General features: G+C 42.3%; 1 protein-coding gene across 1 annotated transcript in view; it reads left to right on the top strand.

Moving 5' to 3' along the window:
* The window catches only part of ANO2 (anoctamin 2), a 318,709-nt gene that overhangs the window by 129,564 nt on the left and 161,539 nt on the right, over positions 1-27,606 (top strand). The window contains exons 13-14 of the mRNA XM_040642600.1: positions 16,603-16,737; positions 23,052-23,212. Of these exons, the coding sequence (XP_040498534.1) occupies positions 16,603-16,737; positions 23,052-23,212 (296 nt within the window). The remainder of the gene's footprint in view (positions 1-16,602; positions 16,738-23,051; positions 23,213-27,606) is intronic.

Below are 27,606 nucleotides of genomic sequence, written 5' to 3'. Positions count from 1 at the left end.
CCTAACACTTCTGAGTATTTGCAATGCGCCAAGTGCTATTTCAAGCAATTCATGTGTATTAACTCATACGACTCTTCTAATGGTCATACCACATATAGTCTCTGTTATTCTTGTGTCAAAATCTGGTCTCTAATCGTGGCTCTGCCTTGTTTTTGGCGGGGATTTTGGGCAAGTCTGGTAATATCTTTCAGCCTTAGTTTCCTATTCTGTCAAATTAGAGGATTGTAACAGAGCAACAACTTCTAACTCCCCTCACGTTCTTTTTTGATTTTTAAAGCTTGTATTATTTAGGAAAGAGGTGACACACTCAAATGGCTAATTGATTAAGGGAAATCCAGAAAGGATGGGAAGGCACCCTAGGGATCAGCAACAGTGGGGAGCTGTTAGTACCTCCAAGGCCAAAGGGCAAGGGGAAGTTGTGGTTACAGAACTCAGAGAGGGCTGTGGCTGGAGCGAGTGTGCAGGAGAGGTCCCTGACTGCCAGCCCAGGGATTTGTGGCCAGATGGGGGAAATCAGTGCCCCACTGTCTTTATTCCCCTACATCCTGCTGATGCCTCCCATTGACCAACCCAGACACCAGAGAGCCAGGGGACCTGGTTGACTCTGTCCACTGAGGTCACCCTAGCGGGGGCACAGACCATGTGGAGCTGGGTGGGTGGGGGGTAGTGTATAGCTCCACACAGACCACCTTCGTAGCAGTGCATGTTTAATCACCTAAACCCCTTTAGGAATTGTTTTTAAGTCAATATTTTATGGAATATGATAAGGAAATGATTCTAAGTAAAAATATTTCATTTTAAATAAATATTAGTGGATATTGTACTATAAAATTCATTACATATAATCTTTTATAATATTCATTATACAAAAAGACAAGTCTATCCTTTTCTTTTTTGATAAAGGTAGCACACTGTTTATGTTATCACATTAAATTATGCAAGAAAAAAAAAACATGTCCCAACAGATACATTTTTAAGTAGCAGAGTGTGTCATCCTTGGTTTGGGTAATGATGTATATAAAAACGTAGATTAGATTTTATCATCATATTACATTTTCCAAATAGACGGAAAAACAGTTTGAGTTCAAAATTTAATATTTATTCTTCATTCCCAAATTAAGAGCTACAAGAGAAAGTTTTAGGTTACTTTTGCAAGGACTTCTCTGCAGATGACACATAGTAGTTGGGGACAACCCTGAACTTTCAATACATGAAAAGCCAATTGGATATAATTGAATATAATAGCTCCTCCCACCTTTTAATGTCGAGTTTTGGCAATGAGGGTATCTTTATATGTCATGGGAATAATTTTGCCCAGTAGTCTACAGTTTATGGATCTGGGGTGAATATCATCTAAAGGCAAATTTATTGACTTTCTTGGCCATTTTTATGTTTTACATAAACATGTTAGATTTCAACATCAGTAGTCCTTATGTTTCCATCTTTATTTAAAGATTGTTATGGGTAAAAAATAAACAATATTTAAGACTGAAAATGGAAACAATGTAAAATGGTCAACCACTCAGTGATAAATGATTGGGGGACTAGGCATGAGTGTGTGTCTATAATCACCATCTGATGTGTCTCAGAGATTCTCACGCTGCTCATTAATAAACAGAAAATGTCTACATAATCATTTTATATATTACTTTTTTACAAATAGAAATTGGAATAGATGCCATCACCAGCTTCTCCAATGTGAGTGAGCTTCTGGGGAGGGTCATAGGATTTTGCAAACCATTGAGTGGCGAATTCTGTTTGAGATGAGCCTTAGAGTTCCTTTTAGTTTTTTTTGTTGTTGTTGTTAAAATGGAAAACAAATCATAATACTTAGTAAACCAGAGGCTCCAGTCTGTATCATCAGCTACTCCGTTACCGAAGGGATGCCTGTCAGGGGTACAGTGAAGGCTTGACATCAGGCAGCCCTGAGATGGAGTGCAGATTCTTCTCTTGTTAGCTGTGTGACTACACAACACACTCACTTTCTCAGAGTCATACTCAGCTCATGCAGAGAAGAGGGATAGGCCTACTAACCACCATATGGAGTTAGTTATTCACTAAACAAATGCTTATGAAGCCACTTCTGTATGCCAGACACAGTCCAGGCACTAAGGAAGCAATAGTGAACAGGACAGAAAACATCTCTGCTCTGGTGAAGCTTATACTCTAGCAACAGAGATGGACAAAAACACCAAAAAACTTAGAAAACAATGTTAGGTAATGAGAAGTGGTATGAAGAAAACTGAAGCAAGCCCAGAGGTTGGGTGACATTTGGGATGAGGGAGATCACAAAAGGCCTTTCTGAGAAAGTGAGTGTTAGAAGGTCTAAGAAATGGGTGGCCCAGGCTAAGGACACAGCCATAGCAAAGGCCCTGAGGTGGGAGCAGACGTGGTGTGCTTGAGGAACAAAAGGGACAAGTGAGCTGGAGCAAAGCTGAAGGGGAGGGGGACAGCAGGAGAAAATGGAGTTGAACTGGTTTCAAGGGGGTGAGGGGCTTGGGGTCAGATCAAATAGGACCCTGTAGGTCATGAAAACAATTTCAGCTTTTATTGTACATGTGATAGAAAGTCATAAAATTATCTTGAGCAGAGGAATAATGAATTTGAGAGATGTTTAAAAAGATTCTTCTGTCTTCTGTGTAGTGAAGAGATTGTAGGGGCATGGGTGAAAGTGACTAAGGAGAGAGATTACAGCAGTGGGGCCAGAGTGTGAGTGGTGGAGATGGTGAGATATGGTTGGGTTTGGTATATTTTTGAAAGTAGAGTCTATAGGATCTGCTGATGGATTGGATGTGGAATGTGATAAACAGTCAGTGATTGTCCATGATTTTGTCCTGAGCACCTGGATTGTGGTTCTGTGTCCTGAAATGTGGAAGACTGGGGAGGACAGTTGAAGAGTGGCAGAAGAGGTAGAGAGACCAAGAGTTGCACTTTGGCTGTGTTGACCTCGAGACCCTTAGCCACCCATGGAGGAAGTGTCAGTCCAGCTGGTGGAATCATAAGGTTGGAAACCAACAAGCTGGAAGAATATAAATCATTTTGCTTTTTTCTATGGATCCATCTCAAGAACTGGGGATCACATAGCTGGGGAATGAAGCTTCTTGACTATTTTAGGGTCATTGAGAATTTACCGCCATTGCTGTTAACTCTTGGAAGGGCTTCCTGAAAGGAACTCCTCTCTGCTTTGTGGTACGGTGTGGTAGTTGAGAGCAGGGGCTTTTGGACCTCAGAGGATTAGAGTTTGAATATTAATTTGACAACCTAATGGCTTCGTCCACTTGGGTGAGGTGTTAGACCATTGAGTTCCCATCCCTTCATCTAGTACATGGGGATGTAATGCTTACTTCTAGGACTGCTCACAGACTTGTGAATTTTGTGCCTTGCTCATAGTTCCCCAGCTGAGAGGGCAAGCGGGGGCTGGAATGTACACCACACTCTCCTCCAAAGCCCTGTGCCTTGATGTGGTACTGTGTATTCCCAGAGGAAGGAACCTTTTCATTCACACAAGGACACCATTTTTGCTAAGCCCCGTATTCACTCACAGGATTCTTGTGAAGATCATAAGAGAGAATGCTGACAGCATGCACCAGAGTACCTGGAATGAAGTGAACAATCAAAGATGGAGAGATTTATTTTATTATTTTATTTTATTTTATCTTATTTTATGATCTGTTTCTTCTTTTGGCTGGGGAGGCGTGGCTGTTAATAGAGGTCTACCCACCTGCTGAAGGGAATCCACAAACGGGTGGCAAGGATCAGAACTTGCCTTTAGTATTTCTCCTGGGTTCTGGGGAGGATCCTGCCAGTGCTCTGACTTCTGGAGCTTGGTTTCTTTCCTGCCTTGTTTTTCCTACTTTAACTCACTTTCCTAGCCCTGATTTTTTTTCTGCCTAATTTACCTACCTGTCACCTGCACCTCCCTTCTCCATTTGACCCTGAGCTTGGCATCTGGAACTTCTGGTCCCTGGTCCTCCGCGGTCTTCTGTTCTGTTTGCGCATCTAGACACATCTGCTGCTTGTAGGGCCTGTGGTGGGCCAGTCCAGCCCAGCCAGTTCTGATTCCTGGGCCCGGACCTGCAACTTCCCTGGCTTCGTACAGTAGTTCTTTATTTGGAAACCTTTTAAAATAGAGGACTTGGGAGAGGAGAGGTAGACACTTGACAGAAGTGGCACAGGAGAGTGTCGTGGATGTAGTATGCTCTAATTCCGAGGAGTATTTTTTCCCCTCTGGAACTTCTGAAGCATTCCCATGCCATTAACTGGCATCTGTCTTGTCTCTTAATGTCAGGACTTGAGCCAAGTCCGGTTTTCACAGCCCTGAAGCCTAACCCTTTCTTCAGTCTATTTTCTGAATTTGCCCCATATTCACAAAATGTTCTTTTCAGAAGGAGGCCTTCTCTTGGCCTCTCTGGGAGGGCTAAGAACTGAGAGCTTCCTGGCCCTCCATTACTGATTAGAGGAGCCAGCAACTATGTCTGCTGGCCTGTGCCCAGCATAGGGGAGGCAGCCTGGCTCCTGCTGACAGCTTTGGCAGAGGGATGACAATCCAGCTGTTGCTTCCCAACCAGTGGGACCCCCACATGGAGATGGGTTCAGGCCCTGGATTGCCAGGGCAGTGATCAGAAGGGGGAAGCTGGGAGGTGGGATAAGGGGAAACCTGGAGAACCTGACATCCTGTGACCTGGGCTTTCTCATAGGCATGTCTGTACTCCCTGGAGAGAAGCACCGTGTACTCCAGGTCTTGGGATTGTGGGTGCTAAGAAAAGAAACTGATAAGCACCATTCTTTAATGACTATAATGCTTATCTGTACAGAGAATGTTTGAAGTCACTTTTGATGTAGATTCTCTTCTTGGGTTTCTTTTCCAACAACCTTTCTGCTACCCACCCCTACCTCTCCTAGCCCCAGGGAAGGTAAGGGGGGGCAGTATTCCCTAGGAATAGGGTGGGAGTGGTAAGTGATGGGGATAAGACATGGGGAAATTCCCATCAGGCAGAAAGGGAAAATAAGCTTTTCCAATGAAGGAAGATTGTTATAAGAGAGAACTAGAAAGGTGTAGAAGGATGAGATTTCATTATTCTGGTGCCTCCCTGCCTTGGGGTCAGAAGGTTCTGGAGTAGGAGTGGGAGGTGGAAGCAAGAGGAGTGGAAGCACCTAGATATTTTGGGGTGAATCCTAGGGCCCAGGGTTTGCACCTCATATCTTAGAGTGCAGCCTGAGGAAATTACAAGTTCTTTAGAGAAGCCCAGCATCCAGCATGGTGCTGCCCAGGCAGCTGAAGAGGAATGGCTGTGACCCCGAAACAGCGCCCCCTACGTCCCACAGACCACAAACAGAGTCTGGAGGATCCAGAGGTGTTCTCATGAGCCAGCTGCTTTGAAGAGGCTGCCGCTGGGACAAGGAAGAGGCAGCGTATGCTGGAGGTGCCAGCTAGGTGCCCCAGTAGGGCCCTGATGACCTGGCCACCCCCTGGTGAATGCCCACACAATGTTGGGGGCCAACCCAGCCCAGCTCAGCTACCAAGTAGTGGGGACCAGCGCAGGGCTCCAAGGTCTAGACCAGGAAATTCTCAGAAGCCCCCTTCCTTCTCCCATCCTAAGGATGCACACATTTCTTTCTCACCTGGATACTACCTTGTAAGGGGGATGGTGGTGGGGAAGCTTCTTGAGCTGGGCAAGACAATCCTGACAGGGAGCTTGAACCTCAAATTGACTGTATATTTATCCCAAGCAGATTTTTAAAAAACCTGACAAAACCAAGTCACCTTTGGGGTGCCTGGGGGGCTCAGTTCAGTGCCTGCCTTCGGCTCAGGTCATGATCCTGGGGTCCTGGGATGGAGCCCTGTGTTAGACTTCCTGCTCAGCAGGGAGTCTGCTTCTCCCTCTTCCTCTGCCCCTCCCCCTGCTCATGCTCTCTCTCCTGCGTACTCTCTCTCTCAAACAAATAAATAAAATCTTTTTTTTTAATGGTTTAAGTTTTATTTTGGAGCATCAACCCTGTGAGAAATATGGGTCTTAATAGGATTTGATTTCCATATGGGTATTTTCCCCAAAGAAACAAACAAAACATGTGACTGCTTGATTTTCAAATGTCACTTGTTTGCTCCAGAAACAGTCTACTTGGTACAAGGGTGTCCTAGAAATCCTACATCTATAGATCATAGTTTCCATTGCTGGTGGGTGATAAATAAAATCTTTAAGAAAGAAAAGTCACCTTCAACTGTTTTGCTTATCTGAATCTAACCTTAATTCCGACACTAATTTTTAACTTGCCTTGTAAAGTTTTGTAAGCATTAAATGACACACTGTGTGTAAAGCACTTAACCCAGAGCTTGGCATATGGTACATGCTGAATAAATGTTGCATTTCTCCCCTTGCTTTCCAGTGTTGACCCCTTATATAACCATAGTCCACTCACATTATTTCCAAGAGCTCAGGGTACAGGTAAGAGACATGGGTAATTTAAAAGGCAGAAACCACATTGGCCCCATCTCATGGCTTCACCAAGGAGAGGCCTTTGGTGGCTTGCCTAGTTTCTTTTATACCTGGGAATTTCCAGGCTGTCTTCCAGAGAACCAGCATTGTGAACTCTAATTAAAGGCTCTGAACTTTCTCTTTGGCATCCTTACACCTGCCCACAGTCTGTCTCCTGAGGGGCCAGGAAAGCCTATGCTTTTCATAAGACCAGGAAGGAAGGTGCTGTGCTTGCCATCCTGTCAGGCTGATGCGGGCTTGGCAGGAGTTGAGAGCAGAAGTTGCCCCCCTCCGGCTGGCTGGGCCAGCTCCCCTGGAACACGCCCTGCTGGCATGTCTGCTCTGCTTCTGATCTGAATGCTTGGGAATGGTGCAAGCAGCATCCAACCTCCATCACTGCCTTGGGCTACCCAGCCAAATGCCGACCTTGCATCTCAGGGCTGGCAGTCTAGTTCTGGAAGCCTTGTCTTTCGTTAGCATGGCCTTCTGTGCTTCATTAAGGTGAAAACTCCCTGTTCAGGTCTGGTGACAGACGGGGCCTGAATGACATGTACACCTGATGTGGATCATATGCCATCTGGCTTGAAGGCAAGAGAATGAACAAGGTGATTTTCAGGGAATCTGTTGGCCTGCAGATTATAAAACACGTGGTGTCTTTTAAAAATCATTTTAAGATTCCTTTGTCTATTTGGAGTCTTTTGTAGTTCCACGCAAATTTTAGTATTATTTGTTCTAGTTCTGTGAAAAATGCTGTTGGTATTTTTATCGGGATTACGTTGAATCTACAGATTGCTTTGGGTAGTGTGGACATTTTGACAATATTAATTCATTTAACCCATGAACATGGAGTATCTTTCCATTTGTGACATCTTCAATTTCTTTCATTAGTGTTCTGTAGTTTTTGGAGTATAGGTCTTTTACCTCTTGTGTTAAGTTTATTGGATTTTTTTTGAGTGCTATTATAAATGGAATTTTTTTTAAAGATTTTATTTATTTATTTGACAGAGATAGAGACAGCCAGCGAGAGAGGGAACACAAGCAGGGGGAGTGGGAGAGGAAGAAGCAGGCTCATAGCAGAGGAGCCTGATGTGGGGCTCGATCCCATAACGCCGGGATCACGCCCTGAGCCGAAGGCAGACGCTTAACCGCTGTGCCACCCAGGTGCCCCATATAAATGGAATTTTTTTTTTAATTTACCTTTTTGCTACTTTGTTATTAGTGTATAGAAGTGCTTACTGATTTCTGGGTATTAAGTTAGTATCCTGAAGCTTCACTGAACTCATTTATTATTTCTAGTAGGTTTTTGGTAGAATCTTTAGTGTTTTCTCTATGTAGTATCATGTCATCTGCAAATAGTGACAGGTTAACAACTTCTTTACCAATATGGATACCTCTGATTTCTTTATCTTGTCTGATTGCTGTGGCTAGGAATCCAGTACTGTGTTTAAAAGTGGTGAGAATGGATATCCTTGTCTTGTTCCTCATCTTAGAAGAAAATCTCTGTTTTTCTCTATTGAGTAAGATGTTAGCTGTGGGTTTTGAGGTATGTACTCCCTAACCGTACTTTGTTGAGAGTTTTTATCATGAATGGATGTTGATATGTTGTCAAATGCTTTTTCTGCATCTACTGATGTGATTATAAGACTTTTATCCTTCGTTTTGTTGATGAGGTGTATTATGTTGATTGATCGGCGAATATTGAACAATTTGATTGTGGTGATTGATCCTTTCAGTCTTGAGAAAGAAAAATAAAGCTGGAGGTATCACAATTCCAGATCTCAATATATATACTACGAGGCTGTAGTAATCAAAACTGTATGGTACAGGCACAAAAATAGACACATAGATCAATGGAACAGAACAGAGAGCCCAGAAATAAACTCATGATTATATGATCAGTTAATTTATGGCAAAGGAGCAAGAATACACAATGGGGGAAAAGAGAGTCTGTTCTAGTAAATGGGGTTGGGAAAATAGGACAGCTACATGTAAAAGAATGAAACTAGACCACTTTCTAACACCATACATAAAAATAAACTCAAAATGGATTAAAGACCTAAATGTGAGACCTGAAACCATACAAATTCTAGAAGAGAGCACAGGCAATAATTTCTCTGACGTGGGCCATAGCAACGTTTTTCTAGACATGTCTCCTAAGTCAAGGGAAACAAAAGCAAAAATAAACTATTGGGACGACATCAACATAAAAAGCTTTTGCAAAGTGAAGGAAGCAGTTGACAAAACTAAAAGACAACTTAGTGAATGGGAGAAGATATTTGCAATTGATATATCTGATAAGGGGTTAATATCCAAAATATATAAAGACCAAAGGCAACACCAAAAAATAAATAACCGATTAAAAAATGGGCAGAGACATTTTTCCAAAGAAGACATACAAATGGCCAAAAGACACATACAAAGATGTTCAACAGCTCTAATCATCAGGGAAATGCAAATCAAAACCACAATGAGATATCACCTCACACCTGTGAGAATGGCTAAAATAAAAAAGACAAGAAATAGAAAGTGTTGGCAAGGATGTGGAGAAAAAGGAATCCTAGTGCACTGTTGGTAGGAATGCAAAGTGGTGCAGATACTGTGAGTTAACAACAGTATGGAGTTTCCTCAAGAAATTAAAAACAGAAATACCAAATGATCCAATAATTCCACTGCTGAGTATTTACCCAAAGAAAATGAAAACACACATTCCAAAGGACATATGTACCCCTATGTTTTTGCAGCATTATTTATGGAAGCTATGGAAGCAACCTAAGAGTCAGTTGATAGATGAATGGATAGGAAGATGTGACATATGTGTGTATGTATAATGGACTATTACACAGCCATTAAAACGGATGAGGCTTTTTTTGTTTGTTCGTTTGTTTTGTTTTGTTTTGCCATTTGCAACAACATGGATGGACCTAAAGGGTATTATGCTAAGCAAAATTAGTCAGACTGAGAAAGACAAATACCATATGATTTCACTCATATGTGGAATCTAAAAAAAAAAAACAAAACCAAATGAATAAACAAACAAAGAGCAGAATCAGACCTGTTAACACAGGGAGCAAAACTGATGGGTGCCAGTGGGAGTGTGGGCAAAATGAGTGAAGGGGAGTGGGAGGTACAGGCTTTCAGCTATGGAATGAGTAAGTCACAGGAACAAAAGGCACAGCATAAGGTATAGTCAATGATATTATAATAGCATGGTGTGGTGACTATAGTAGCTACACTGTGGCAAGCATAGCATAATGTTGAAACTTGTCGAATCACTGTTTTATACCTGAAGCTGATGTAGCATAGTGTATCCACTACACTCAAATAAAAAAACTAATAAAAATTTAAAAATGAAACCATTTAAAAATCAACGTATAATATACCTATAGAAAGATATATATGCAATAAATATACAGCTTGCTGAATTTTTACAAGCTGAACACACCCATACAACTAGTACCCAGATCAAGAAAGAATATGATTAGCACTACTATCTGGACTTCTAGCACAGCTGTTTTGTTTTTCAAATTTATATAAATAGAATAATTAAATATATATATTCTTAGTGTGTGACTTCTTTTGCTTAACAGTGTGTTGATGAGATTTATCCATATTGTTGCATATCCTTGTAATGTGTCCATTCCCATTGCTGTATAATATTCCATTGGGCAAATATAGCACAGCGCATTTATCCATTTTATTGTTTATGGGCATTTGTGGGGTTTCCAGTTTGGGACTGTTATAAATGGTGCTGCTATAAATGTTCCTGTATGTGTCTCTCAGCGTGCATGTATGCGCTTCTGTTGGGCATATACTTAGGAAGAGAGTTGTTGCATCATTGGGGATGCCCGTGCTCAGCTGTAGTGGATACTGCCCAGCAGTTTTCCCAAAGTGGATCTACCTGTATACATCCCACCTGCACCATGTGAGCATGCTGGTTTCCCCACATTTGGCCAAGACTTGGTATTTCCCCTCTTTTTCATTTTTACCATTCTCTTGACTCTGTAGAGGTATTGAATTGTGATTTCATTTGCCTTTCCCTGATGATCTGATGATTAGGAAAGTTGAGTACCTTTTTATATGTTTATTGCTCAATTTGGTATCATTTTTTTGGGAGGGGCAGAGGGAAGGGGAGAGAAGGAATCTTAAGCATATGGAACCCAATACAGGGCTTGATCTCACAACCCTGAGATCATGACCTGGGTGGAAATCAAGAGTTGGATGCTTAAATGACTGAGCCACCCAGGCACCCCAATTGGGTATCTTAATAATGAAGTGTTCCTTAAAGTTTTTTGCTCATTTTTCTTTTGGTTTCCTAATTCATATTGATCTGTAGAAGTCCTTCATGTATTCCAAATACAAGTCCATGTATACAATTTTTTTTCCTATTCCTTGGCCTGTCTTTTTACTTACTTAATAGTAGCATTTGATGAACCAAAGTTTTCCATTTTAATGTAGTAGATCACGTGGATTTTTAGAATAAATGTCATCAACAATGGTTAACATTTATTACTTGCTTACTATGTCCTCCTAGACCTTGCTCATTTCATTTTCACATTAACATATTTTTAAATGAAAAGAAAATGAAGCTTAGAGAAGTGGAAAGACTTTCCCAAGGTAGGAAACAGCAGAGGGCACATTCATGCCAGCTCTCCCCACTCCAGAGCCCCTGTTCTGTGATCTCTGCTGTACCAGAGAGGGCACCAGCTGATATCCCATAGACATTGTCCAGTCCTTGGATGTTTTTGTTTGGCCTGCACATTTTTTTTCTAGTTGAATTAGTTACCAACATCGAAAAATTAGGAGAAATGCAGATTTCCAGGTTTTCTTGGAATATTGTAGGCTCTGGCAATACTGGTTCCATTTTCTCACATGTCTCTCAGGAGTGCTGGAGCTAAGTAGTTACTGGTCACTGTAGATATAACTAAGCCCTCTAGTGCTCCACTGGAGATGCTATGATTGGCCTGCTTTGATCATTTATGTTTCCCGCCTGGCTTCTGAAGGCATCTGAATTTTTGACTGCTAACTTGTTGCCCTTAAATGACATAATTGATTCTTTTCCTTCTTTGTTCCATCTATTCTTACCCTAATACATTTTGACCTCACTACCATCCTTTTCAAGGTATCTAGGCTCTGTGTTCAGGCTTCCTGTCCACCTTTCTGGCCATCGGTGCTTTTAGGGTAAAAAGAGGAGTAAATTGCTTATGTGGAACAGTTAGAAGAGCTCCTCAAAATATCCTCCCCCTTCCTTTAAGGGGTGGAGGTATTGTGTTTCCATAAAGCTTGAAATCTAATTCCTTTCCTGGAGGAAGTGACAAAGTACTCCAGTAAGGTTTAATTTATCAGATCAGCTCCTTAAGCATAAGCCTGGGAAACAACAGGAGAAAAGATTTGTAGATTTTATGGGTTAAGAGAGTGGTCAGGGAAATCTTGTCTCTGAATGGCTGAATGCCTCAGATGGGATGCTGTAGTGGTCTGGTTTCAGAGCTGGAAAAAATGTGAGAACATGGCAGGGAATTGGGGTTGGATAGATCATTATGTGCTGTCTTTCTCCAACTCAGCAAATTTTCCCTGGGCATGTCCCTGCCCAACCATTTCCTTCCCTTCTTTAAGTCCCTCCTTGAAGTCAGTATACTGTTGAGGAATCTCAAGAGCTGGAATCTCCAGTTAGCCTCACTGAATTGGAATCTTGTCTCTGATTTCTTAGTAGCCTTGTGACCTTGGGCTAATCTTTTTGTATATCAGTTTCTTCATCTATAATTGAGAGATAATAGCATACTACCTCATACAGTTGTGTGGACTAAAAAAATGAGACAATATTTAGAATCTTTTTAGAACAGAGCTTGGCAAAGAATCAGCCCTCAATAAATTTCAGTCCCTATGACTGCTGTTGTTATCCTGGCAAAAGCCCTAGACATGGAGGGGTCAGATGACAAGGGATCAAATGCTTGCTTTGTCATCCATTAGCCATGTGTTGTTGGACAAGTATGTCTCTCCAGAGAGCTTCCATTTTCTCACCTGGAAAAGATGTCATGAGAATTAAAAGTGGAGCCAAGCAAGACTGTCAAGACAAGAGCACTAGGACAGTTTGCGTTATGTCTTATGTCTCTCTTGCCTTCTCTGTTCCCCGCTCTTTTTCCAGAGGTGGGCAATGTAGACTGGAGGGGAAGGCAAGATGAGAACCCATGAGGAGGCAGCTAACAGTATCACATGGTAATGGAAATAGGAACTGTAGTGATGTCCCTTCTTTCAGTCCCCATATTGGTAATTTGTGTTTTATCTTTCATCTTCTTTATTAGTCCTACTAAACATTCATCAATTTTATGGATGCTGTTAAACAACCAGCTTTTGATTTCATTGACTTTCTTTATGATTATTCTGTTTTCATTCTCACTGATCTCTGCTCCCCACTTTATTTCTTTCCTTCTGCTTGCTTTGGATTGAATTTGTTCTTCTTTTTCTAGTAGAAGTGCAAGCTTAGATTGTTGATTCAGAGCTTTCTTATGTTAGTACAAGGATTCAATGCTATAAATTTCTAAGTATTGCTTTAATGGCATCCCACAACTTTTGATGTGTTTTCCTTTTCACTCAGTTGAAAATACTTTCTAATTTCCTTTTTTTATTTCTTTGTTGACCTTTCTTTGGGTTCTTTGGATGGGTGTTGTTTAATTTACAAGTATTTATACATATTTTCAGATATCTTTCTGCTGTTGATTTTTAGTTTAACTTAATTGTGGTCAGAGAATAAAATGTTCATTACTTCAATCCTTTTAGATCTGTTAGTTTCGCTTAATGACTCAGAATATGGACTATCTTGGTGAATGTGTATTGAAAAGGATATATTTTCTGGTGTTTAGTGGACTGTTCTACAAATGTCAATTAGGTCAAGTTGGTTTGTAGTGACTTCTATGTCCTTACTAATTTTATGTCTCCTTGTTCTCTCCATTACTTGAGAGGGAAGTGTTGATGTCTCCAATTTATACTTGAGAATTTGTCTATTCATCCTTTTAGTTCTGTCAGTTTTTATTGTATGTATTTTGATGTATGCAGCTGATCTCCGCATTTTACTGTGTGCATTTAGGATTATCAGGCCTTCTTAATGAGTTGACCATGTTATCATTAATTGATTCCCCTCTTTATCCCAGGTGATGTTCTTTGTTCTGAAGTCTTTGTATGTCCCAGCTTCCTTTTGATTCACGATTGCATGATATATCTTTTTTCGTTTCTTTACTTTTTTTCTGTACATGCCTTTATAATAAAAGTGAGTTTCTTGTATGTTTACATTTGTTATCATTCATGTATTTATATTTCAAAACTACCACCTTACTATTTGTTTTCTATTTGTTTTGTCTGTAGTTTCTGTTTTTCCTCTTTTCATGACTTCTTTGCAAATGAGTATATTTTATGGTTCCATTTCATCTCCAATTTTGGTCTGTTAATTACACCTATTTTTAAAATTCACTGGTTGCCTTAGAGTTTATAGACTCCATCTTTAAATTACTACATTCTACGTTAAATTAATATTATACCATTTCAGACCCAGGGTAAGGGCCTTCCAATAGTATCTTTCAGTTTCTGCTCTCCTATCTTTTTTTTTTTATAATAAGTTTTTATTATGTTATGTTAGTCACCATACATTATATCCTTAGTTTTTGATGTAATGTTCCATGATTCATTAGTTGCATATAATACCCAGTGCACCATGCAATACGTGCCCTCCTTAATACCCATCACCGGCCTATCCCAATCCCCCACCCCCTTCCCCTCTGAAGCCCTCAGTTTGTTTCCCAGAGTCTACAGTCTCTCATGGCTCATTCCCCCTTCTGTTTACTCCCCCTTCATTCTTCCCTTTCTTCTCCTACCGATCTTCCTATTTCTTATGTTCCATAAATGACTGAAACCATATGATAATTGTCTTTCTCTGCTTGACTTATTTCATTTACCATAATCTCCTCCAGCCCCGAGATGCCCTTCAACAGATGACTGGATTGAGAAGATGTGGTCCATATGTACAATGGAATATTGCTCTCCTGTCTTTTGTGCTGTTATTGTCCTACTCCTTCATACGTTATAAACGCCATAAGACATCATCACAATTTTTGCTTGATACCAGTGTTTCTCTGCCTTTTTTCCATTATTGCTTTCCTCCATGAAATTTTAATACCACATATATACTGTATATCTGTTTATGTTCTGTGACCCTTTGGAGACCTAAAAACCTCTGTAATACCTAAGATAGTTTTTGGCTTCCGAAGAACTAGTTTTATTCTCATGGGAGCACTATTTCATATAGTATTCTGGGTTGACTGTTTTTTTTTTTTCTTTCCACACTTTAAGGTTGTCACTCTATTATCTTCTGACTTGCATAGTTTCTGCCAAGAAATTGGCTGTAAATCTTACCTTTGTTCCTCTGCATATAATAATCTCCCTTCCTTCTCTTCCCCTCCCCAACACCACCCTCACCCCAGCTTTAATTTAAAGATTTTCTATCTTTGTTTTTCAGATTTGATTATGATATGTCTAGGTGTATAGGTTTCTGTTTTTGTTTTTATATTTATTCTGTTTGGGGTTCTCTGGAGTTCTTGGATCTATGTTTTGTTGTTTTTTATTAATTTTGGGAAATTTTTTAGCCATAATCCATTCAGATATTTCTTCTGTCTTCTTTCTTTTAATCTTCCTGGGACTTCAATTACATGTATAATAGACCCTAGGATATTATCCTCTCTCCTTCCCCTCCCCCAGAGCAGACTGCTGATCCTTGTCACTCAGTGATTTGAATGAGAGATGGTCCTGGGAGATGGGTGTGCTTCCATGCCCCTCTGCAACTGAAGAGGCCTTTTCCAGTTTCCTACCTTGACCAGTACCCTCCTTATGAGTACCACCTCCTTATGAGGCGGCAGTCATTGACTGGAATCTTATGAATGACTGCAAACGCCTCTTGTATCTGGAGCTCCCAGTTATTCTCATCTGTCATGCTAACCATAATCAGCCTTTCGGAGTTTATAAGATTATATCTTTGTCTTTGTACTGCCTTTTTCTCCCATGCTCTGCAAATCTGAAAGTGTTCGCACGCCTCATTTTCCTTGGCGGGGCTTGTCCTTTTTTTAAATTCAATTCACATGATTACCTTTGGCCTCCACTCTATGATGGGTTCAAGGAAAGTTTGATGTCACAGATTATCTGGATTTCTCTTGTTGTTAGGGTGGAAGCCACATTTTCTTGCCATTTTCTATATCGTAGGTAGGAGCAGCACCTTTAGTAGTGGATAAATAGATTCTGTTCACTGTCTTATTCTTTTGTCCTCACATCAAAGAGTGGGCTGCACTCCCATTTCCCTCCTGTGTTTTATGTCATAGCCTCTTGAGAAATAAAATGTACGGTTTCTCTGTGGTTTGTATATTTCTCATCAGGTGTCCGTCACTAATATTTATTTAAAGGAAAAATCCCTTTTTAGAGACTTAGTGTGACAATTTACTAACTTCCTGAACTAGGGATCAAAAAGATAATGCCTTGTTAATTTTCTCTTTAAAAGGATTTTTTTATTATAAAATTAATTCATTAACAAAGTAGAGCATTTAAAAATGCAGAAAGGTAAAGAAGAAATGAAAACCACCCATAATCCCATCAGCTAAATAAACCATTGCTAGTATTTTACTAAAATGCTTCTAGTCATTTTTGTGAGTTTTATGGTTTGTGTACGTAAGTACACGTGCCCACCTAGATACTTTGTGAGTTTTATTCACATAACAAAGTTATGTGAATAAAAGTTCTGGAAAGGTATTTTTTGTGGGTTACTGTAATGAGATGATAATGTGTTACTCATGTTTGTCTGGTAAAGATGCCAAAATATATGGCCTATTTTCAGTTTGCTGTTAGGGCTGGATTCCTTCCTGGGGCTATTTCACGTGAATAGCCAGGATTCCCTGGGGTGTGTGTGTGTGTGTGTGTGTGTGGTTCCCAGGGAATGTACTTCATAGTGGAAGAGACCAGTTCTTTGTGCTGAGGTCCCTCTTGCGCCATCTAACTTCCATCTCTTTTGTTTATGCCAACCCATGGTCAGGTTTAGAACAAACAGAAATGGCAGAAGTATATGCTGTTCTTAATATGTGTTGTGATTTTCTCTCTTTTTCAGAAAGTATTTTGGAGAAAAAATCGGACTGTATTTTGCCTGGCTGGGATCATATACATCATTCCTCATCCCATCTTCTGTAATTGGAGTGATCGTGTTTCTTTATGGATGTGCAACAATCGAGGAAGATATTCCCAGGTGAGACGGTTTTAAAGAAAAAGCCTCAGTTCCCACATGGCAGTACTTTGGAGTTTCGTCCCGGTTGCAAGGATAGTTCATAGGTTTCCTTCCAAAGTCCTCACCCTCTATGCTCTCCTCCCCTTACCACACACATAACCTCCCTCCCGAGACAGATCTGGGAACTACAGAGTCTGGGAATGGCTTCAGAGCCTGCTGGGGATGGCTCCCTTCCTTTCCTACTTAAGCTCTTCTCCAGGGCTAGAGTCTGATGTGGGCAAGTAGATTCTACCTGCTGAAAAAACCCAGGCCTGAGAAGAATGTTTTCCCCTCAACTTCATGACTTTTTTCTCTGGTTTCCCCTAAGACCCAAGGTGGGAAATGTTTAGTGGCATTGGGTAGCGATCACATGTCGATACGGTCAACACTGTCGGGGTGAAATGTTGTGAGGCTGTCCATAGAAGCAGGCAGCTCTGGAACTGAGGGGGGCTCGGCTTCTGGTTCAGGAAGTCAGAAACGGCAGGTGACAGGCCCCATGGTGGGGCTTTTGGAGAGCCAAGAGATGGAACAAAGGCTGGTCCTTATGGTGAAAAGAGCCTTCAAAGAACATAAGCACTTAAAAATATCATACTGGAGTGCTGGGTGGCTTAGTCAGTTAAGTGTCTGACTCTCGATTTTAGCTCAGGTCATGAGCTCAGGGTTGTGAGATCAAGCCCCGTGTCCAGCTCCATGCTTGGTGTGGAGCCTGCTTCAGATTCTCTCTCTCTCCCTCGGTGCCCCTCCTCCCCTCCTCACACTCGCTCTTTTCTCTCTCTCTCACAAAAAAATAATTGCATCCTTTAGGATGGACAGCATTACATATTAGCTGTGTGACTGGATAGTTCACTCCCCAGTCTTCCTTCCCTTGGCTGTAAATAGTGATAATCACACGTACCTTGTGATGTTGTTGTGAGGATTCAAGGAGACGATGTTTGGCACATGGTAGAATATTAATAAATAATTGTTGAAAGAATCAGCATATGTGGAAATAAAGTACAAGTGACAAAAGAGACACTTAACTTATATTTAGCATTTACATCTCTTGGCACTGTCCTCGAAAACCAAAGCATGGTTAATGTATTTTAATACTTTTTCAGTTGCAAATGGTAGAAATGCAACATGAACTAGCTGAAGCAAAAAAAAAAGGGAATTTATTATAAGGTTTCTGGGGTGTGTCAGGGAACCCAGTGGGAGGCATGTGGCTAGCCTAAGGGACAATGGAAATAGGGACTCCTGTTTATCTCCCATCTCTGGTTCTTTCTTGTATTTGTTTCACTACAGATGTTCTCTATTGGATGTAAACATTCCTACTAATAGCTCATGGTGTTGTATCTTAGAGCTTTCTCTTTGATTGGTTCCAAATGAAAAAAGCCTACTGGCTCATTTTGGATTAGGGTGGAGGCCTTGGGCCCACAGTCGTGGCTTTGGGGCAGGATCACCCTGTACCAACAGGATGTTCCCTCAGTAACCAGGTCGATGAGGACACTGGGCAGACTGTCGGTGTCCACTGTAGTTACATGGAGGAAGTAATGACCATCCTGAAGAAAGGACCAAGAGGGGGGCTCCTTTGAGGAAAGGGCTTCACCAATGGCAGGAACCAGGTAGCTCTTCTTGTGGCCATGTTAATCTACAGAAATGGTCTCGTAAATTAGAAACTGGGGTTGGTGTTACCAGGAGTTAGAATAAAGCTAAATAACTTGGTATAAGAACCAAGGGTTTGGATATTTTTGTGTGCAAAACTCCAGTACCAACTGCCCAGTGTTTTGACTGGGCATTCTGGGACCATCACACAACATATGTGCTGGAGGTCCTGCCTTCCTCAGGCCATCTAGCATGAAGGAAAAACTAATACTTACCAAGTGCCTCCCTTGTGCCAGGCGTGGTGCTGGGTGTTTCTCGTGTACTAGTTTCTTTGATCCTGTAGAGATCGTGGTTGTAAACTGTTAGATTGGTATTATTTTCACCTAACAGAGGTGGGGAAATTGATGCCAAGTGCAGTCATATAACTTGCCCAACGTCAGCAACTAGTAATTGTCGGGGTTGTGACTTGATCTCAGTTGCCTCCTGCTCCACAGTCTTTGCTTTTTCCTGTAAGATGTGAAGTCTCCCAGAAGGCTGCTGTCCTCCTTGGCAGCCAAGTAGTTTCAACTGACCTTGCCTGGTACTTTCTCAGAGAACATGGCTCCCATGTTTCTCTTGCCCAGTTTGATTCCTAGAGAGCTGGGCCTCAGGTTGATCCAAACTGGAAAACTCCACACTGTGCATTAGAGAGCTAGTGGCAGGGTAGAGGGTGGCCATGAGTGTGCTCATTTACCCTGGGATTTAGAGCTTGTGCCTTGGTTCCCCATATGGGAATACATGCGACAGGGACCATGTAGCTGGAAATGACCATGGTCTACACATACTGAAAAATATATATCTATACACATGCACTCATGTATATGCAGGTATATATGGATGTGAACTGTGATCATTATCACTGCAGATGTCTCTTTTTACCTGTCAGAGTGTGTAATGTTTTACAAACTATGTACAGCAACCCGTTATTGGTTACAGAGTCAGTTGAATGGTTATCTTTTAAATGAGCTAGAATAAGATAGGATAGAGTAGAATAAAATACAATGTTAGTATTCATCACAAGAAGGAAGTATAGGTATTGTTTCATGATGTTTTATTTAGCTATATAAGTGTGTTTATGGGAGAGGGAGAGAGTATGTATGTATGTATTGGCATATTGAAATCTGATGGAAAAGATTGTTTTTAAACTGTAGGTCACAGTCAAAAAAGTTTGAAATTGACTGTTTTAAAGCTGAAATTTTGGCTTTTCAGAGTCAGGGTGGGGTGTGATAATTTTTTTCCTATTATTTACATCTTCCTTGTTAAAGTGTATTATGAAAAATTTTTAAAAGAACTGCTCTTTTTTTTTATATTTAATCTAGTTTATTTGGGTATCTAGCAAACATTCAGTTTAGGCTTCATACAAAGAACTGCTCTTTAATCATAATTACATAGCCATAAAAAATCTAAGCTCGATGGGGTTGATGAAAACTCATAAAATACCACTCCCTATCAACAAAAGAATAGTCTTTAAATCCCAATACTGAATCTAAACAAATTCATACTCTTCCGGGATCTGTGTCTGTCAGCCACTCCTAAGCATGATTAAAAACTTGTACCATTCCTGGGATTACTTTAGAGGTTTCTAATTTTGACATTAAGCCTGGAATTTATTATCTATGTATCATTTTAAAAAATATTATATTTTGAAAACATTATAGATTAATAGGAAGATAGTACAAAGGGGCCCACCGTACCCTTCATCCAATTTCCCCTATGATTCTTTTTTTTCTTATAATAATATTTTTTATTATATTATGTTAGTCACCATACAGTACATCCCTGGTTTTTGATGTAAAGTTCGATGATTCATAAGTTCCTCTAGTGGTTCTGTCTCATATAACTTTGGGACAATATCGAAAGCAGAAAATTTACATTATGTGGAACTTTAAATGGTACCTTTTATTACTAGCAACCTTGATATATAAATACAAATATCACTTATGAATAATAATTCCATAAGTGCGTGATACATCTATAGAACTTTTTCTCTACTTACCAAAGGATTGGTTCCATTTATTAGACATTGGCTTACATGGGTAGGAAAGACTGGAGCATTAAAAAAAAAAAAAAAAAGCTAAAAAAGAAAAAAAAAAGCTGATTGATCTAAACATCATGAAAAAAGTGGTTACCTTGGTCTGAGACCAGAATAGCAGATGCTGTGTCTGAATTTCTGGAATAATTCCCATGTTGCACCTTCTCCCTTCGTGCAAGCACAGCCCTGTATCACCTAACTTATGAGCAATGAGTTACTGTTTAAGAACACCACTCACTTTGGGGTCCTGGTTCAGCTGACTGCCAGGCCATTTATCAACCTTCTTGGGCTTTCTAGAGAAAATGATAGACTGAAGAAAGATAGCATTCGATTGATAGCCTCAGTTGCTTCTAACTAGAAATCCGTGGATTATGCAGCTAGTGAATAACCCAGATGTGACTTCAGTTCTAGCTGAGCTTCCCTCACCTTTCTGCTTCCTTTTCAGCCTCGTCTAGAGAGGCAGCCTCTCTCAGAGAGCACAGAGTCATGTTAATGTCCTGAGGCAGAATTTCTCCAGAACTCTGTTCAAATTGCTTGCATCAAAGAGACAAACAAAAGACCCAATACGTATAAAGCATTCTGACTTCAAGTTGAAATGATTTGGGGAGTATCCATGCGACAGTGGCTGCCGTTTTGTACAAATGATTGATAGTTGACTGTCCTCCCATGGTAAAGCCGATAATTGACGCCCCACTTATGTTTCAAAGTGCTTTGCACTTTGTTAGCTGGTTGCTAATGCTTTTTTTCATTCCTGACCTTTTAGCCTTGACTAGTTTTGATTCGGATTAGGTTGGTTAGGGATTATCCCTCCCCCAAGTCTATGTGTGAAAAAGAAAAAAAAAAAAAAGCCCCAAACAACAAAATGACAATCCCTGACACACATATTTGAGGCAGCACCAAGGAACTTATATGTTCTGAGACATGGCTTAAAAGCACAGCTCCTTACTATAATTTATACAGACCAACAGTTTTCTGTGTGAATTTGTTTTCTAAGAGGGGACTCTCCTCTCTGAAAGGAGTGACTCCTTCTCAACGATACAGCAGACACTTGTCTGACCCAAAAGACTTAGAATAAACCTTTTTCTCCGGTTACGCATAAGAACGTGCCCAAGTGAAGCCAGCATGGCTGAACTTACTATTAAGATGTTACTATTTAATATTGCTGTTGTGAATGAGTCACTGCTATTGACACTTGCCAATGGAGAGCTTAGCAGCAAGTCAGTGGAGGAATGAGGATTTACTCTCAGAGACCTTGAGTTTCCATTCTCTCACAGAGAAGGCCTTTCCTTGCTGGGCTTAATAGCTCATTAAAAACAATCCCGAAAGCCTGGACTTGATAGTGACAGCCCTCAGGAAAACGCTTCATCTTCATGAAGGGGAGCTGTACCCAGGCGTCCCTTGACTTCTGGGTTTCATCAAATCACTTGCGATAGCACATAGGATACCAGCTGGCTGACCCTGGCAATGGCCTCCCACTCATCAGCCATGCTCCGTAGTGTCCTCTGCTGCCTCTTTCCAGAGGAAACACAGTGGCGGTTTTCAGTATAGGACCCCCTGCTTCCCCGTGACTGTGTCTCCAGATGCTCTGTGAGAACAGCCAATGCTTCATTTTTGTGAAATTTTGAGTTCTCCACCCTATTCCCCAAAACAATGAACTTAACCATCTACCCATTCCCCCAGGGAAATATTACACACCAGAGTGATGAGTTCATTCATTTTCCTACCAGTATGTAGAGTGGAGGGACGTTAAGGGAGCCAATTAGGGCTGATGGTTCATTGGTTCTTATTTGCAAGCACTCGTATGAGCCTGAATTTATTGGATCTAGCTAATCATCTAAAGAGTGAATGGCATTTCAACTATATTCATTAGTTCACTAAATAGAAATATACTGAGAATAGGTTAGAATATAGCTAATGGTTATTTGACTCATGCTTCTCTCAATAAGTGTCATAGAACCTAGACTTTGGAAGAATTTACCTTATTCTTCCATTCCCCCTAATCCCATTTCATGGTTTAGATCATTCTTAGGCTGAGGTTATAATCCCCATTCTATTAATGGTCGTGCAGCTGATGCGCTTAGAAAGGGGCTTCTAACCCAGCTCTGACTCCATTCTACTTCACATGGCTTCTCCTTGAGAAGTAAGAGCTTGTGTTGACCCAATTACACTCTTGTATTTGCTTCTCTTTGTGACCAGTTCTCACACATTTGTGGGGCAGCCAGTAGGCTTTTCAAAGACAGCCTGTGCTTGCATGAAGATGGGGAAATCTAACTTGAGGCAGGTGATGGATTCGTACTTGTTGGTGCTCCCCACCATCCTCTTAGATGCAGCACATTTTAAAGGAACTTTATAAAGCATCAAGCAGCATACAACATCTCTGACCTATGCTCCCTGATTTTCTGTTAAGACAGTCCTAGTGACAGGGGATCTGTACCTCAGAAGTGGCCTACCCACCTCATTGACAAAAATGCAGGAATAATGCTCTCATGGTAAAGAATCCAATTCCAATGTCTTTAACACACCTCGCTTTGGGAGTTGATCAGCTCAGCGATGGATTTGGAAGTGGGAGATGTTTTTAGGGTGATTTGCTTGGGGTAGGTCCCGCTTGATCTCCACTTGACCCAGCAGCCTCTCTCTACTGCAGCAAAGAGATGTGTGACCAGCAGAATGCCTTCACCATGTGTCCCCTGTGTGACAAGTCCTGTGATTACTGGAACCTCAGCTCAGCCTGTGGTACGGCAAAGGCGAGCCACCTGTTTGACAACCCTGCCACCGTGTTCTTCTCCATCTTCATGGCTCTGTGGGGTAAGTGGTTATAATGAACCTTGCTTATTTTGGTGATACCTTTAAATGGATACAGTGACCATGCTCTAAAACCCATATCCTTTGATTTATGTCCTTTAGTATTTAGTCCTTATACCTCAGGAAGTATTTTAGGAACAATAGCTTTCTCTCTTTTACTTCTATGTGTGAATAGAACTAGGAATATCCTCCTTGGCTTTATATATATATATATATTTAAAAGCACAGAGAATGTTGATCTTGTATTAATCTCATGTATGCTTTATTCAAAATTTGAACCAATGCATGTTTGAAAATCCCTAGCACACCCATAAGGCACTCCAGGTGCATCTACTAAGATATGTAAAGTCATAGATAGTCACTATAAGACTCAGAGTGGTGGAGTGACTGCCATGGCCATAGAGTTCGCTGGTAGTAAAAGTGAACCCAAACCTGATCTCTGACTCCAGGTTCTGGGCAATTTCCAGGATGCCATGAGTACAGACGGTGGAGATTTTACTTAATGCCAGAGTGGTGTTTTCAGTATTTCCACCAAAGGGATTTGTGAAGGAAAGAACAGATAGTTCCTTCATTTTCCTTCTCCTCCCTTTACCCCCAGAGTATTAGGGTAATAAACTTTCTCTGGGCCATAGCCATCTGACCATAAACACACACACACACACACACACACACACACACACACACACACACACACACTTCTATTCACAAACTGGAATGGAATAACCTGGAACAATAACCCCTGTGGTAACTGGTCATTTCCAAGAAGACACACCCACGTGTATCATACAAGGAACAAAGTCAACATAGCCACCTGACTTTCACTTTTTACTCATCATTGAATCTACAGGCCCTTAGTTTCCCCATTGGATCACAGAACGGCAGGGCCATGATCCCACTGTAGAGGGTGCTTGATTATCATTGACTCCATGGGGCCTGGAGGTCATGCCAGGGTGGGACCATGAGTCACACATTCCTGAAAGTGTGAAGAGGGGGGAGGGCGAGGGAGAGGTCTGTTCTCTGTAGTGCTGGGAGTACTAATACAAGCTTTCTCTGTTCCCTGTAGGGACCTCTCCTTGGGTGGAGATAGAACCAGACTGGAAAGATTGCCATATTACTAGGCCACCAAGGAACATTTCCAGGAGACACTCTATTCTCTGTTCTCCGGTGGAATAGCCACTGCCCACAGACACATGGGCAGTAGTCAAGCCCACAGAAGTAGGGGCAGGGAGTAGGAGGAGGCGGCAATTGTCACCATGGGGCCCAGGAATTGTTCACAGGAGGGGTCAGTAGGACCAGCTGAAGCTGAAGCTTGTTGCCTAGGGAGTCTTAGGCAGCAGCTCTGTGTCTCCTTGTCAAGCAGGACATCTCGTAATTACCCCCAAATCCACCGGAACTGATTTGGAACCTGGAATACACATTCAGTTTTTGATGTACTGCAATCCTAATTCCTATTCATTTGTCTTAAGAGAGTCCCATGACTGAGTAGCTAAAGCTTAATGACGCTGGGTCCATGATCCCTTATGGACTTTCCTGGGATGTGTCATTCCTTGTTGTAGAGAAACTCGGTTTTCAGTGGTACTTGGCCGCTCTCAAGCCCCAACAACTACCTCTTCTCTTTCCTCAATAGCTGTAATTAACAGATGCTTCCCGCCCCCCTGGGATCTGCGATAATTTACTGCTCCCACCCCTGCCCCTCTCGCTCCCCCTCACGTGGCAGCACAGGAAAAGCATGAAGGGTGGGATGCGTCAGAGCTTCCTGGCATAGCGTGGGGTTCAGTTGTGTTTTTTTAACAGCCTTGCTGTGTTTTATGTGATTGTGTATTTGGTTGCAGCAGCCAAGAGCCGCTGGGCACGAGTGCCTGCAAATTACAATTAAAAATAATAGTACTGCCTCTCATTACCACGATTATTATGATCAGTGCTGGGTGGGCCTGGGCTGGGGCCCAAGCTGCCAGGAGGAAGGCTGGGGAGAAGTGGTTCTCCGCAGAGAGACTGTCAGTGGAGCAAGAGTGGGGGTACACGGAGAGTTGCTAGTCAGCAGAGCCTGGGTCTGTGGAGTCTTCAGGCCTCGCTCGTAGCTCCTCTGTGGTTCGGCTTCAGATTTAGGAAACTTTGGAAGCGAGCGAAGCCTTATTGAAAAGGGAAGTAAAGGGCCAGGGTTTCTGAACTCTGTTCTGAGTAGAAGTTAAGGGCGTTGAGTTAAGGGCCAGGCAGTCTCAGATGCATGTCTTGGTCCCACTCCTTGCCAGCTGGGGTCTCTGGCAAGACACTGTGGATCTAGCTCTGTGTCAACGAAAGTCACCACTCTTTAACAAGGTGCCAGGTGCCTGGGGCAAGGTTCTTAGCCTTTGGGCATCATCGTGCTCATCTGTGAGATGGGCGAAGGAATACCCACCCCACAGTGTTCTTGGCACAAGAGAATGAGATATGCGTGCAGAGCACTTAGCATAGTGCCTGGCAGAGTGTACACACCAGGAGCCGTGGGCTGTTCTTCCTCATTATGATGGGCCTCCCTTGTCCTCATGACTCCTCTGCAGTGACTTCTTTGCCCCTCTTATCTGTTCCCATGGTTTGACTTCTCTTCTCCATAGAGACAGAAGTCAGGAAGCACTGTGGAGCCTGCTGTATGTGGAGCCCTCAGGCACTGAGAAGAGCGTAGGAAAAGGAGGGACGCCCTCCTCCCCACCTTGTTCCAAGAGCATCCCCAGGCCCGTGCCCGTGTTGGGAGGTCAGGATGCACTTACGTGAAAAAGCATCAGATCCAACGGAGAAACCCTACGAATCTGTGTACTGTAACGTAGTGCCAAGTAAAACGAATAGAGCTTTTAGCCGCTGCGCACTCAGCCAGTCTGTAGGTGTTTGTTCTGCTTAGTTCTGTGCTGCGCTCGAGGCAAACAGGCAGCTAAGAGCTGAGGGCGTTTACGGCCCTGTTACTACACGGCAGACCCGAGTCACAGCCAACAGTGTAGCATGACACGTGGCAAAGGGTGTCCAGGCTTTTCCCATGGGCTGTGTCGAGGTGCGGGGGTGGCTTCAGGGAGTGTCACTTCCCTTCCTTTCCAGGGCACCAGACCCTAAGGACAGTAGGAGTGTGGAGGAGACGGTGCCCCCAGCTGAGTGGGTCAGGAAAGGAGGAGGGTAGCCAGTGGAGGGCAGCATAGGGGAGCGGGATAGTTTGTAAGAGTCAGGGATGAGGAGGGCAACGAGGAGGTGACCTTAGCAGCAATGCAGGTGTGAGGTTGTGTGTTGACAGACCGAAGGAACGGATTTAGATAGATGGGTCCAGCCACATATGCAAGGTCCCTCCCATCCAGAGAGAAGAACTTAGACAATAAGGAGCCATTGAAAGTCTAGATGGGGGAGTATTGGCTTCCTCCCTCCCTCTGCCCCTTCTTCACTGCCCAAATGCCATTGTTCTTCAAGACTCAGCTTGGATGACTTCTCTGGCAGCCTGCACTCCCTCTGCTGCCTGCCCACAGCTCTTTACTGTGCCATTCTTAAGGCCCTGATCTCTTCATGCCTTGTATTGTAGCTATTTACAGTCTCTCCCCTTAGACTGTCAACAGTTTGAGAGCAAAACCCACATTAGATTCACCTAATCTACCTCAATTTGTCTGGAACAGTGTTTTGTGTGTTACAGATACCTTAGGCCCAGTTCCTTTTGCAGGATTGGACATTTATTCCAGCTTGCTCAAAGAACGAGAGATGTGTTGTAGAAAGCCAGGATTAAGCTCCTGGATGCAGATAAGGAAAGGAAGCCAGGCCTCCAGGGAAATCCTGGCCCTTTCTCCTTTTAGGTGCATGGTTCATCCCAGTTCTGCTTCTCTTTGTGTCTCTTAGTTCCAGTTTTCAAAAGAGAGGATCTCTGTGGTCCATCAGCAGGCTTTGGATGAGGTGCCCAGTCCTGGTGTAACAAGCCTCGGCTGTGGAGTGGAGGGTGTTGGTTCTCCCCGGAGCATGTTGCGCTGGCCCCTCGAGGGGCTGCTGGTGAAGCAGGCAGACTGACCGGCATGTGGGCCTGGGAGGCAATCAGCAGCCACTTGCTAGTCAAACGGAGGCCTGAGAGAATGTCTGTTAGGGGAGAGTTCTCCGTCAGCCATAGGCAGGAGGGCTTGGAAGGCTGAGACAGTGGCGTCAGGTGGAACCATGAGGAGACTCTAACATAACCTCAGGACAGGATAGTTGGGCCCCAGAGAAGGGAAGTGATGCTAGAGACAGAAAGAAAAATGGGAGAAAATGAGTGAGAGCTCTGAGGAAGGTGCAGGAAGAAAGAATGTATGTGTAGGGACATGAGCTTTGTCAAAAAAGACTACAGACCCTTCCATTCATGTTTTCTTTTCTTTTTTTTTTAAGATTTTATTTATTTATTTGACAGAGATAGAGACAGCCAGCGAGAG

The sequence above is a fragment of the Ursus maritimus genome, unplaced genomic scaffold (genome assembly GCF_017311325.1).
Source record: "Ursus maritimus isolate PB19 unplaced genomic scaffold, ASM1731132v1 scaffold_26, whole genome shotgun sequence".
NCBI classification, from domain to species: domain Eukaryota; kingdom Metazoa; phylum Chordata; class Mammalia; order Carnivora; family Ursidae; genus Ursus; species Ursus maritimus.
This window is presented reverse-complemented; position numbering and strand designations above follow the sequence as displayed.